Raw genomic sequence first — 13,011 nt, 5'->3', positions numbered from 1 at the left:
ACAATGGTGGCAAAAATACAACAGCAAACATCTGCTCTCTGCTATTCTTCCATGCTCATGACAAATATTGAGTGATTAATTCCTGCAACAACCCAGTGAGTAGGTACTGGGTTATTATTCCCATCTTACAGACAAAACAAGTGAAGAGAGGTTAAGTAACGTAACCATAGTCACACAGTGGGTAAGTGGTGAAATCGAGATTCTGACCCAGATAGTATAAGTTGCTCAAAATGCCCATCTCAGGTGCTGGAGGTTGGGGAGCAGGGATGCGGTGGTAGGTTTTCCTTACTAACAAAATAAATGCCACTGAGTCAGAGTTTTCACTTAAAACCGCCAAAACAGAATTTGACTACAGAAACCTTCACTTATCGTGGAAAATTCCAGAACCTTCCAATGGGCAAATTGAGGCACGCCTGTATTCATTTAGCAAGACTTTTTATGTCTCACACATGGACTTTCGGTTGGACTTGTTTTAAAGTCATTAATTTTTTTGAATTAAAATAACTGGAAATGTTTTTCCCCTGAATTAGCAAGAAATCCGAGCTGTGAATGGAGTTTTGATTTTAACAGTTTAGGATAATCACTATTTTAAAGATTCATAAATAGCTTTCCTAGAACAAGCAACAGGGAAAAGCACTGCTGAACTAAAGCTTCTTCCCCTCCCCTTCCAGCAATTAGCAGCTCCAACCAATAGTGACAGTAAGTTAAAATGAGACTTTTCACTGAGATGAAAGAGTAGGCAACTTTCTTATTAGAAAGAAAATAAAAGAACTCATCTTCAAACTTCCCAAGAGTTTAGTCTATATTCCAGATGATTCAGTAACCCTAAGCAGGTTGAAGCATTAAAAAACAAAGTCAGAGCAGACAGAATCAAATCAAACTGACCCCCTATTTTAGCTGGCTGACTGCCAAACCAGATTCCAAAACAGAGCAAAATTCAAATAACCAAAATGACTTCATGAAGATATAAGTGAGTGCCAAAAGAGCAAAGGAGAAGTTTTTTTTTAAGAGTTCAACAAACCAGAAATAGCTTCATCCAAGGGCCTGGTTTTACAAATGAAGACGTTAAATTCCAGATAAAAAAAGAGACTGACAATAATGACAGAACTGAAAAACAAAAAATACAGAACCAGCCTCCAAAATGGCAGGACACAACACCACAAAGCCACCTTCCCATCTTCACAGCCAGTGACCTCTTGAACAGACTAGATTTCCAGGAGTCCAGGAGCTTATAAACTTAAGTCATTCATCATCCCCCAAAGGATACTTCCTGGAAACAGAAATGGTTTCAGAAAGGATTTGGGCAAATCTGTGAATGACAGAGCAGCCATAAATAGCTATTAAGAGAAGCCGGGCTCCACCTGACCTTTACGATTGACGTCAAGAAAGAGAGCTGCAACCTCCGACGGTGGTATCTTAGGGATGGTATTGGCACCCAAAGACTAGGTCAGATGGATCTGACCTAGAATGGCAATGCCCATGTGCTTATATGGCCTGGCGCGGAACACCCAGGACTGCGAATTAGAAGGTGAGCCGAGCTCCTGTCTCTAGCCATTTATAGATAGCTATGTGACCTTGGGCATGTCACTTACTCACTCAAAGCCCATTTTCCTCATCTGTAAGTTGGAGCTGATGACAGTGACAATCCCTTACCCAAATCCTTGGTGCTTTGGAAATCCGAACTGCTCAGACTTTTAAAAGGTACTATGGGGACTTGAGTGTTCACCAGGCCCAGAGTAGTCTAGGGAACCACTCCGTAATCAAACGCATTAATATTTTTGCAGCAAAATATATGAATATTCAAAATAGGCGAGATAAATATAGCCTCACATCAGTTCAGATCAGGTTTTGCCGCTAAATGAGTTCGCTGCAAACTTACACAAAGCCTTTTAGCTTTCAGAGGTTTTCAGACTAATTCATCACAGGTATGGAATGAGAGACCTGCACCCCCTGAGGGGAGGCTGGGAGGTTAAGAGAGACAAAGTCACTACAGGTGCCTTGCAGGGGCTTCCCTGGGTGGCCCAGGAGTTACGAATCCGTCTGCCGATGCAGTAGACACAGGTTCGAGCTCTGGTACAGGAAGACCCCACGTGCCGCCAAGAAACTATGCCCGCGCGCCACGACTATTGAGCCTGTGCCCTAGAGCCCGGGAACCACAACTACCAAGCCCATGTGCTGCAACTCCTGAAGCCCATGAGCCCTCCAGACCATGCTCCACGACGAGAGAAGCCAGCACAGTGAGAAGCCTGTGCACCACGACGGAGAGTAGCTCCTGATCACCGTAACTAGAGAACAGTCCACACACAGCATCAGAGACCCAGGATAGCCAAAAATAGAGATTAAGTATTTTTAAAACAGGAGCTTAGCAAAGGAAAAAGTGAGACAACTGATAAAACGCATTGTTAATATTACTGCTGGGACTTCCAGGGTGGTCCAGTGGTTAAGAATCTGCACTTCCATTGCAGAGGGCATGAGTTCAGTCCCTGGTTGGGGAACTAAAATCCTGCATACCGCATGGCATGGTCAAAAAATAAATAAAAATAAATTTAACTACCTTAAAAAAAAATATTATTACTGTGGCTATCATTATGCCACTGGATGCTCTTTTCCAAACAGAATCTGGTATGACCTCAGCGGTGCCTAAAGCTGGCAGAATGATGAGAAGAGACCAAGAGTTCAGGGCAACATCTAAATTCTCCAAGTGACCGAAACCAAGGTCAACAGTGACTGGCCCTCTACATGGTCAACCACTGAAAACCAAGCAGCTGGCCATCTGAAAGAGGCCAAGGCAAGGGCCAGGCAGAACCTGATGGCTCAGTGACATGGTCGTGCACTCTGGACTTGGCCTGGGGAGCCTCTGAACTCCTGAGTGCATTGACAGGGCTGGGACCACCTCTGGGGTTCCTGAGCATGCCTGCAAGAACCAGACAAGAGCTCCTCCTGTGTGTATGCAGGACACACAGTGCTGATCCGAAGGTTTGTCTGCAGGAGATCCAGAGGTTCCTAGGAAATCAGATCCCACTCTGATTCTGTGGCACTTTAATTCAGAAACATATTACGACCAGGCTGGGAATTCCCTGGCAGTCCAGGGTGTCAGGACTACTCACTTCCACTGTAGGAGGCACGAGGGTTCAATCCATGGTCAGGAAACTAAGATACCTCAAGCCACGCAGCATGGCCATAAAAAAAGAAAAAAGATTTAGGCTCATGAGCCTGGGGAGACTGAGGCCCACGAGGGCTGTGTTGACTCCTAAGTCAATCACATTATTCAAGATCATCTTATCACATGTACATAAATCTAAGACAGAGACTGCACCTGGCCTAGTTCAGCTGGTCCCCAGATCAGATCCAGACAAGGTGACATGCAGACCAGGCCCACCCTTTCAGGGAGAGAAGGAGACAGAACAGAGATCAAGTTTAAACAAAGTGTTCGTTCACTCAGTCGTCTCTGACTCTTGAGACCCCCTGGACTGTAGCCTGCCAGGCTCCCCTGTCCACAGAATCCTCCAGGCAAGAATACTGGATTGGGTTGCCATTCCCTTCCCCAGGGGATCTTCCCAGCCCTGGGATTGAACCCAGGTCTCCCACATTGCAGGCAGATTCTTTATCATCTGAGTAACCAGGGAAATTTAGAGAAGAAGAGTCCAACCTTCCCAAAAAGACCCTCCCTCCCTCAGACATTATCTTCTGCGATGTGAGCCTGCTGGGGAGGTTTTAGAATCCAGCACTTGCTCCTGCATCTGCCTGGAGACAGATCTGCTTATCCAGCAGGCCCTCTGATTGTTCTGACTTCCTTCCTTATCCTTTAGGCAGGTAAGCCCCACTTGATTTACCCAGGTAGCATCTCTGTGTGGGCCTTCCATCAATCCATCAGACTACATCTGACACTGCTTTTACATCTCACCATGCACTGCAGGGACCATAACTTTACAAAGTTTCACTCCAACTGTCTGTCACCCCGACAGGCTCCCCTCTCCCCAGCTTGGAACCAAGTCACAAGGAAAGCACACTGGTGTGATTCTATCACACACCTTCCTGCCTGTCTCCCTTCCCTGCACTCTCCCCCTCCTTCCTCTCCGTGCCCTTCTGCCCATCACCTGCCGCCCCCGCCCCGCAAGAAGAAAAGCGACTACAACGGCAAGCAGGTACCTAACCTTTACCAATGCTCTGGCCTACTGGCTTAGCAACAAAATAAAATAAATCCTCTAGACTGTTACTTCATCATGTTCATCACTATCACATCCACAGCCTCCTGACATCAAAATCTCCCACTCTGATTGTTTTGTCTTGACTTTTTGTTCGTGTTATGCTGGCAGCTTTACACAAGAGAACAGTAGGAAATTGGGAAGCAGCACCCTCATCCTGGAGGTCTGAGAGAGAGAGGGAGAGAGGTGAAGCCTCCTGAAAGCGCATCAGATCGGGAGCCAGGGGCTGCCAGGGAGGAAAGCACGCGGGAACATTCTCTCCATCCCTGATCTCCTCGGACCCCACAGCTTTCCACCCAGGGCACAGCCCCAGGCTCCAGGCTCCAGCCTCTGGGGCGGCGGCAGCCCACTTTCCATCCTCAGTCAGTAGCACATTCTCCCGTGTCAGCAGCCCAGGGCATGACGCCGAGGATGCCAGGACCGGCGCCTCACCATCACAAGCTCAGAAGAACGGCAACATCCTTTGCACCACCTCCCAGCCAACTCAACCCCTTGATGGCAGGGCCGCAGACACTACACCGTAAAACTCAGAGCCGCAAGGGCGAAGCAGAGACGAGACCCAAGGGAGACAGGGGGACACTGAGGGTCCAGCCCTCACCCTCTTTGTTACTAAGTGCCAATCGCGGCTCCAGGGATTTCCAGGTGTTACTTCGTTAATTCAGCACCCCACCCTGCAGAACACCTCCATTTTAAAGAAAGTAAAGCAAGACTCAGAAAGGTTACATAACGTTGCCAAGCTCTCAGTGCTAGACATGGCTAGTTCTGTTACCCATGCTCTGGTGGGGAGGGTGGATAGAACACAGCCAACCCTCCGGCTCGCCCCAGAGGAACAAGGGTCCCACAGAAAACTCCTGGGAGAGTAATATCTTTTGCAGCCCTATCTCAGGTAAAGAGAAAGGACCCAGGAAGCCAGGAAAAAAAAACCTACTTTTCAGGGAACAGGGGTTGGGGGAAATGGGAAAAGGTAGTCAAAGGTGGTCAAAAAATAAATGAGTCCTGGGGTTATAACACACAACATGAGGACTATAGTTAACAACACTGCATTACATAATGAAAGTTGCTAAAAGAGTAGATCTTAGAAGTGCTCAAGAAAAAAAATTCTCAGACTATCCAGAGTGATGGATTTTAACTAAGTCGACTTATCATAGTGATCATTTCATAAAATATTCAAATACCAAATCATTATATACCTGAAACTGTTATACGTCAATGATATATCCATTTTAAAATTGCTTTCCACTATACCCCATTTCTCATAGCACATAACTGAGATAATTCACATCCGGAGAAGGCGATCAACGTATCTGGTCAAGTTTGGGGAGAGGGTTTCCTCTTTAGGAAAGTGTGAGCAAAAACAAACACAACCTCGGTCTGTTTCTGAGCAGTACAGGCATCACGAAGACACACCTTAGTGGCGGTTATTTTTCGCACCCAACCGGAAGAGAATCAGCTACGTGGAGCTCAGCGGCACTTTCCACAAGGTAAGTCTCACAAGACTGGATTAAGCAGTGTTGGAGGAGGTTCCGACTCAGCTTGGTGGAATCAGATGACCTCCAGGTGCCTCCAACTCCATGTCCCCACCTCCTCTCCCCCACACCCCCTCCTGAATGGTCAACAGAAGAATTTGAGGGGGGGCGGGCAGGGGGGAGAGGAGTGCAAAACTAAAGAATCCACCCAAGATCTGCAGCACAGCAGGCAAGAGAGTGTGCAGGGAAATGTTATCACAGATGACAAAGAGAAACTGGATTTCTTGACACCCCTCGCCTGACCCAGGAACTGGAGGGTAATGTGATGGGCATGTCACACTCACTACAGAGTCCCTCTGCGTTTACTCCATTTCCGATGAGCAATTTCAAAACCCTCCATTCTGCAGACAAGACACTCTTTCAGACTGAATAACTCCGAAAGGCAGCAAAGTGCAAGAAGGTTAACCTGAATTTGAATCCAGCTCTGCCTCTCAGTATCTACATGACCCTGGGTAAAGGTCTTATTATCTCCCTATGGACAAGAACATCATCTACTTGGGAAAACTGCCATTAACAAAAATATGACCCCACGAAAAGCACTTGAACCAGGCACATCATAAAAGCCATTTCACAGAGAAGGAAACAGAAGCCAGAGGGGAGCCGATGCTGGCCCAAAGTGGTATTAAATTCAATGTGAGTAGGGATGGGTTAAGAATAAGACTGCAAGCTGCAAAACCAATGTCTCTCATACCCATCCTTCTCCCTTGAATTTAAATCAGCTCCCCCGAAATGTGTTCACAGGGACAGAGAATGAAAAGGGAGAGGAAGCAACATTCCTGGTGATGAAGGTTCACCAGGAACAACGTTTGGAACCTGCAGCTGCTCTGGGGTCTAAGCAGACTGCAGCCCTTCCCCTCCTCCCGAGCTGCAGATGTGCCGGCCTTGGCAGGAACCACCGCAGGGGAACTCAGGTACCTGAAACCTGGCAGAGTGGCCAGATCCCGGCCACGGGCCCCTCCTCCTCACCCCACCTTTCCCTCCCTCCACTTTAGGAGTCTCTCCAGGCCCAGGAGAAGCGACCCAACAGCAGGAAAAGCAAAACGGGAGCCCAAATGAAAAAGAGCAGAAAGAGCTTAGTAAAGACTCTGGGCGAAAGGAATTTCCTGGCAGTCCAAGCTTTCGCTACCGAGGACGCAAGTTCAATCCTCGGCCGAGGAACTAAGATTCTGTAAGCCACTTGACATGATCAAAAAATAAATAAACAAAAATCATAATTTTTTTTTTAAACGAAACTGGGCACATAAGTTCCCCCTTGTTTAGGAAAGACCCGAAGCTCTCTCAACACACCTGGAAAGTGCCCCCCCCCCAGATGGTTTTTCACAAATAGCAAAGAGAACAAGGGAGCCAGGCCCCAGGACTAGGGGACAGCCGAGAAGAAGGCGGGCCCGGGGCCAGAAATTCAGGCTGGGGGTGACGGGGGCAGAGGGGCCTACCTGTGCTGCTCCACGGCCTCGTTGTCAGGAAGCTCCACGCCGCACACACTGCACTGCTCCCCAACAGTGCGGCTCTCGGCCTTCATGCCCACAGCCAGCTCCCCCAGCTTGCTGAAGAGCTCTCGCTGGATGAAGCCCTGGGGCAGCAGACCCCCGTAGGTGCTGAAGTCCATGGAGACAGCCAGGGCGGGCTGCACGTGGAGGCCCGAGGTCACCGAGGACGGCATGCTCAGCACGGCATCGGCCTTGTGGTTGGGCAACACGGGGTAGAGGCCCAGGTGCTTCTCAGCTGGGGGCGCAGGGGGCTCCAGTCGGCCAGGGGGCCCCTGGCTGGCCTCGACCGGAGGCGGCAGCTGCTCAGCGCTCTCCTCACGTCCGTAGTGCAGCTCCCTGGCGCTGGTGATGACGCTGCTCCGAGTAGGGGTCCCGGGTCCCTCCTTGCCCCTTTCCTCCACCTTGTCCCCCATCCCAGCTGAGAGGCTAGACTCCGCGGCCCCAGGGCTTTCCTGGCCGGGCACCTCATCCACCTGCATCATCTCTGGCTTCACCTCGGCCACTGCAGGGTGCCGCCCACCCCCAGCCAGGGTCGGCTCCTCAGGCCCAGCGGGCGGCTGAAGAGCCCCCTGCAGGAGAGACTGTCCTATGGTCATCAGACTGTCCACCGCTGCCTTGGTGGGACTCATGGCAGAAAGGCCAAATGAGGTGGAGACGGAAGGGCTCTGGTCCACCATGGGCCCAGGGAGGCTCTGGGCCGCCACGCTGGCATAGCCACTCTCCTCGCTGGAATGCTTCGAGATGAAGATGTTCTTCAGGTAGCGCGCCTTGCGGTCCTCTTCCTCCTCAGCCCCGCCCTCTGCCATGGTGGCCTCCGTGTCATTGTCATCTGAGGCCTGGATGGTCTCCAGGATCTTCAGGCACTGCTCCTCCAGGTACTCGATCTCCAGGATCTCGGCGGCATACAGCAGGTCATCCAAGTCCTCTGCCTTGGCTTGCAGCGTGGCCGTGTATGCATACTCCAGAATCTGCTGGAAGGTCTTGGGAGACAGGAAGTCCAGAGTATAGTGCTGGCTGTTGCGGTGGAAGAGGATCTCAAACATCTTGCTGGTGCAGGCCAGCACAGTCCGGTGGGCATGGAACTCCTGGCTGTCCACCATGATGACCACATCACACAGCGTCCCGGCCAGCCGCATCTGGTTGGCCTTGCACAGGAGCCCCGTGGGGTGGCTGGGGTTCTGCAGCTGGATCATGCCCATCTTTGTCAGATCCATGGTGCTCCCCGAGGCTTAGGCATGAGGCTCTCTTTCCTTCCTGGCTCTGCGTGGCAGGGCAGGGTGCGTTTCCTGGGCCAATGGGGAGGGCTAGAGGGGAGAAATCGGGAAAGAGGCAAAAGAGATGCAAGAACAAAAGATAAATTAGTTACTGTACCTAAAAGTAAGAATTCAATCAATAGCCCCTGACCCAAACCTGCAGCAAGACAGTCCTGGAGATTTTAATAGAGCGGAAGGGCTTTCTAGACACCTACATGACTGCCTTTACAGTCAAGGATGATGGGAGTAAAGAGAAGTTTCTGCTACATAGCACATGCCTAATTCACTGGTCTATGACATCTGTTAGAAGAAGTAAAATGAAAATTACAGTGGAGTCTTGTGAGTCCTGAGCTTTCTTTAAGTCTGAGGGTGGGGGGCTCCTGTGCAAAGTCAACAATGATTCTGAGAAGATGCCCAGTGCTTAATTTAAATGAGTAAGAATTTAACCCCCTCTTCTAGTCAGTGTGAGCACTCAATTTCACTTTCAACCCCTTGTGCAGCAAATCTCATCTTCAAAACGAAGTTTCTCTAAATCCTGCCTCATTGTGGTAGCCCCAGGAACAACGCCCAGCCTAGCTGGGGCTAGCAGCCTAGAGTCACAGCTCAAAGAAATCTACAGGCAAGGTTCTCCTCCTCCAGCCCACCTTTTCACCCTCAGTTAATGCCTTCCTGGGCCTCTGCCCTTCCACTCTTCTCAGAGTTGCAAAGTACTGATGAACCCACGCCCTGACCCTCTCCTTAGGCCCTAAGAGAAATACACACACACAGTCTATGTACTAGCTTGGCTCACTTCCAATCATGGGTGCCTCAAAGTGATCGTGTAAGTAATCCAAAATCTCAACTGTGTCGTGTGCATGTATGTGTGCATGCACCAGCCAGAGAAGTAGAAACAGCACACGTGTGTGCATGCATGCTCAGTCGTGTCCAACTCTTTGAGACCCCATGACTGTAGCCTGCCAGGCTCCTGACCAAGGAGTTTTCCAGGCAAGACTACAGGAGTGTGTTGCCATTTCCTCCTCCAGCAGATCTTCCCCACCCAGGGGTTGAACCCGTGTCTCCTGCATCTCCTGCACTGGCAGGCGATTCTTTACCTCTGCGCTACCTGGGAAACCCCAAGTACACATGTCCACACTTACATAATGTGCCGCACTTATATAACGTGCCGCACTTAACTCCTGCCCACAAGTGCCCAGTAGTGAGGAGAATTTATAATATGCAGAAGATACTGAAGGACCTACAGAGAGATCCTAGGAAACATGCACCCCTAAAGCCAGGAGTGCATGTGCTGGGAACACAAACTCCACAGGCTCCCGGGAGTGGGCAAGTCCCATGTCCCAAAGAGGAATTGATGCCGGACTGCTAGACCTGGCTCAGATGGGTGAGAGGTGATATTGGCACCAGCATCTATGGTGTGAGTTACCAGCATGAAGGGAAGACTGGGCTGGAGACAAAGGCCTCTCTCGAAGTGCTGTTTGGGATCAGTAACAGGGCTCTGGGTCTCCCAAACCTGTCTAAAGCTTGTCTGAAAGACCTCACAGGCCCAGGTCCCTCCCAGCCTCGGCCTGGCTGTGGCCAACACTGCTGTGAAATCAATTGGAAGCAACACAGAGCAAGGGCTCTTCCTCTTGGAACACTGCTGGCCTCCGCCCCCAAAAGGAACCCTATTGACTCCAGAGCCACAAATCTTACTTAGAAAGGGTTACCAGGACGGCCAATCAAGAAGACACTTTTGCTCCCCACCCTGGGGTGGGAACCGAGGCCATGGTGGGGGGGCGGTGACCATTCCCAAGTGCCTTGGCACCATGCGCTTTCCCCGCAGACTTCGGGTTTCAGAGAACTAGGAGGTAGGAATCGAAAGAATGGAAGCTGGTCTACCCGAATTCCTTCCCCAAAGCAAGCACCGTGGGTCCTGAGGGAAATCAGGGTGCCCTGATCAGCCGTCCCTGAAACCCGCGGCTCGGCGCCTGGGAACCGGCTGGTGCTGGCTGCAGCGCCGTGCCCCTCGTCACGGCGGAAAGCCAGGGCTAACCAGCTCGAGCTCCGGGGATCGATCGCGCGCTTACACCTTCCCGCCCCCCGCCCCCCACCCAGTTCCCAGCCACCCCCCACGGAGACTTGGAGACGACTTCAGCAAACTTTGGGAAGCAACTTTTCCGGGGAAGCCAGATGGCAACAAGAAAGGGAGCCGGGTTAGGAAAGAAGAAAAGCGAAAGAGACCCGGGCGAAAGGCAAGAGTCCAGGCGGGCCGGACGCCGGGGCGAGAGAGGCGAGAAGGCGGACTCGCCTTGAGGCGAAGGGGAAGCACAAAAGCCCGACAACGAGTTGTGGGAGGAAAGGCGAGAAGGGATCTGAGGGCCCTCTCTCTCCGACCCAGGGCGGGGATCCCCGGGAGCGGCGGGCAAGGTCCCCGGCCTCGGGCGGGTGGCGCCAGTAGCAGGCGCGCCCGGCCCAGGCACGTTGCGAGCGTTCCGGGGAGCGGCCAGCGAGTCGGTGCTGAGCGCGTCTGTGCGTTCCAGCGGGTCCGCGGGCCGGCGAGACCGTGCGCATTTCGAGCGCGTGAGGGAGTGTTCGAGGGGCTGTGAGAGCGAGCTGCTGGCGCGCCGGGGTGGGAAAGGCACCAGGAACGCATCAGGTGCAGAGCGGAGCACCCACCGAGCGCGGCCGGGAGCGCACAGCGAGCTCCGGCGCCACGGCCGGTCCCGCCGAGAGCCGAAGAGGGCCCGGAGCGCTGGAGACACTCCAGCGCTCCACCACCGAGCCCCTCCCCCCCAAAACCGGGGGGATCAAGTCCAATCAAGAAAAAGGAGCCCACCACGTTTTCCAGAGAGAAACAAAACCCAAGTGAGTCCCAGTCCGGCTCCCCTCCGCCCCCCAAACCACTCCTCCGATCCTCCGATTCTAGCTTCCCAGCTGGCGGGCGAATAAACACACAAATAAACCACAGCCCTATCTCGCGCCCGCGCACCGGTCGGCATACATATGAGCACCCACAGGCTCCCGGCTCCTCCGCCGGCCCCTGCTGGTACAAAGCCTCCAATTCCCAGCCCTCCGCTTGTGCCTCCCGGCCCCGCAGACCGCTCTGGCCCCCACCTCTCACCCCGACTGTGCCCTGGAGTGGAAGGGTTGGGGAGACAACTGCGCCCAAGCTGACAGCCAGGGCTCTCCCTTCCAGCCGACCCCCAACCGCCGGCGGCGACGGCTGCAGCAGAAGGAAGGAAACAAGCCGAATAAAATAAGGCAAAAGCCCAGTAGTCGAGTGGCCGAAGCGAGCGCGCCCCCCCAGACCTCTCCAGCCCTGGGGCGCCCGGGCGCACAGCTATGTCTGGGCGGTGCGCCTCTCCCTGGCCCCCAACTCACCACTGCCGAGCCGGGTGCCGTGGGGTGGGTGTGCGTGCCTCTTGGGGGTGTGTGCCTCTGTCGGGGAGGGGTGTTGCTGGGGAACTGTTGCTCTCGGTATCACGGCGGTAGCGGCGGCATCGCCCGGCAGTTCGCAGTACCCGCTCTCATCGCCCTCAACTCCTCTGTGCTGCGAGGTTAGCAAATCACCACCGGCTGCGGCGCCTCCGCCGCGTCCCACGTCAACGCCGAGCCCCCTCCCCTGCGAGGCCCCGGCGCCTCTCCATCTTTAGTGCTGGCGGCCGAGCCCGGCTCCCTGCCCACAGCTGCCCCCCTTCCCTCCCCCCTCCCGCCCGTCCCCCCGCTCCGCCCGCCCACCCCCCCGCACTGGCCGAGCCCGCGCGCGCTCTCCGCCCCACCCCTCCCCTCCCCTGCCGTCCCCTCCCTTCCCCGTGCGCCGCGCTCCGGGCTTCGCCTGACATCTAGCTGCTGCCGGGGCGCTGGCGGCCGCCGCTCACCCGCCAAGCGGAGAGGAGAGAAGGAGGAGCTCGTGGAGAGGCGCACCAGGGACATGGACGCCTCAGTGGGGGCAGTGGAGATGAGGGGCGAGGAGCTGCCCCCATCTTCAACCCCCAGAATGTTAATCTCCAGTGGGAACAGGTTTCGTGTTTCCCTGCTGCTTCCAGGCTCGGGATTTTGGTCTCCCAGCGTTTGCCTCATGAGTGCGTGTCATCTCCCCTTTCACTTTTTTCTCGGGGCTCGGGACGGCACCCCTGGACCCCGGCGTCAGCTTTAGAAGGTCGTTTTCGCGGTGCCCAAACCCAGCGCTTTGGGGCCTCCAGGCCTGAGCATCCAAACTGCGACTCGCCTCCAGGCGCAGAGTTCGCGGGCCCGGGTGAACCGAGTGCCAGAGGCTCCCTCGGGGATCTGTCGTCGAGGGGAGACGTCCCCGTTTTAGCTGTCGCGACCCCTGGAGGCCAAGGTCGAGGCGCGAGGGAAACTTTTCTTCCCTGTCTCGAGCATCCCCTGGGCTTCCCCCCACCCCTCCTTTCTCCGCCGTCCCCCTTCCCCCAGCCCCCGTCCCCTCAGGGAACCTTGGCTGGGAGCAGTTCCGCAAGAACTGCCTTCAGTTCGGGACAAAGTCTTCAGGGGGCGAGTGAGAGCCTGGAGAAGGCTCCCCAAAGTGCCTCCTCTCTGCTGACCG

General features: G+C 53.7%; 1 protein-coding gene and 1 long non-coding RNA gene across 3 annotated transcripts in view; one reads left to right on the top strand and one right to left on the bottom strand.

Annotated features, from left to right (window-relative positions):
* ZBTB16 (zinc finger and BTB domain containing 16) overlaps nt 1-12,121 on the bottom strand; it is a 199,740-nt gene extending 187,619 nt beyond the window's left edge. The window contains exons 1-2 of one of the 2 annotated variants that reach the window (XM_061144951.1): nt 11,829-12,121; nt 7,165-8,522 (exon numbers count right to left, since the gene is read on the bottom strand). In XM_061144951.1, coding sequence (XP_061000934.1) covers nt 7,165-8,432 — 1,268 coding nt within the window. In that variant the 5' untranslated portion in view covers nt 8,433-8,522; nt 11,829-12,121. Of the gene's footprint in view, nt 1-7,164; nt 8,523-11,568; nt 11,801-11,828 lie in introns of those variants that run through there. The other variant, XM_061144960.1, reaches the window with a different exon arrangement.
* LOC133045680 (uncharacterized) lies at nt 5,184-6,850 on the top strand. Its single transcript, XR_009690314.1, has 3 exons — nt 5,184-5,686; nt 6,473-6,642; nt 6,724-6,850. It is a non-coding gene; the product is annotated as an uncharacterized LOC133045680 (long non-coding RNA).
* Nucleotides 12,122-13,011: the final 890 nt, after the last annotated feature.

This window comes from Dama dama, chromosome 1 (genome assembly GCF_033118175.1).
Source record: "Dama dama isolate Ldn47 chromosome 1, ASM3311817v1, whole genome shotgun sequence".
In the NCBI taxonomy this organism is placed as follows: Eukaryota; Metazoa; Chordata; class Mammalia; order Artiodactyla; family Cervidae; genus Dama; species Dama dama.
Note: the sequence above shows the minus strand (reverse complement) of the source record. Positions and strands in the feature narration are given on the sequence as shown.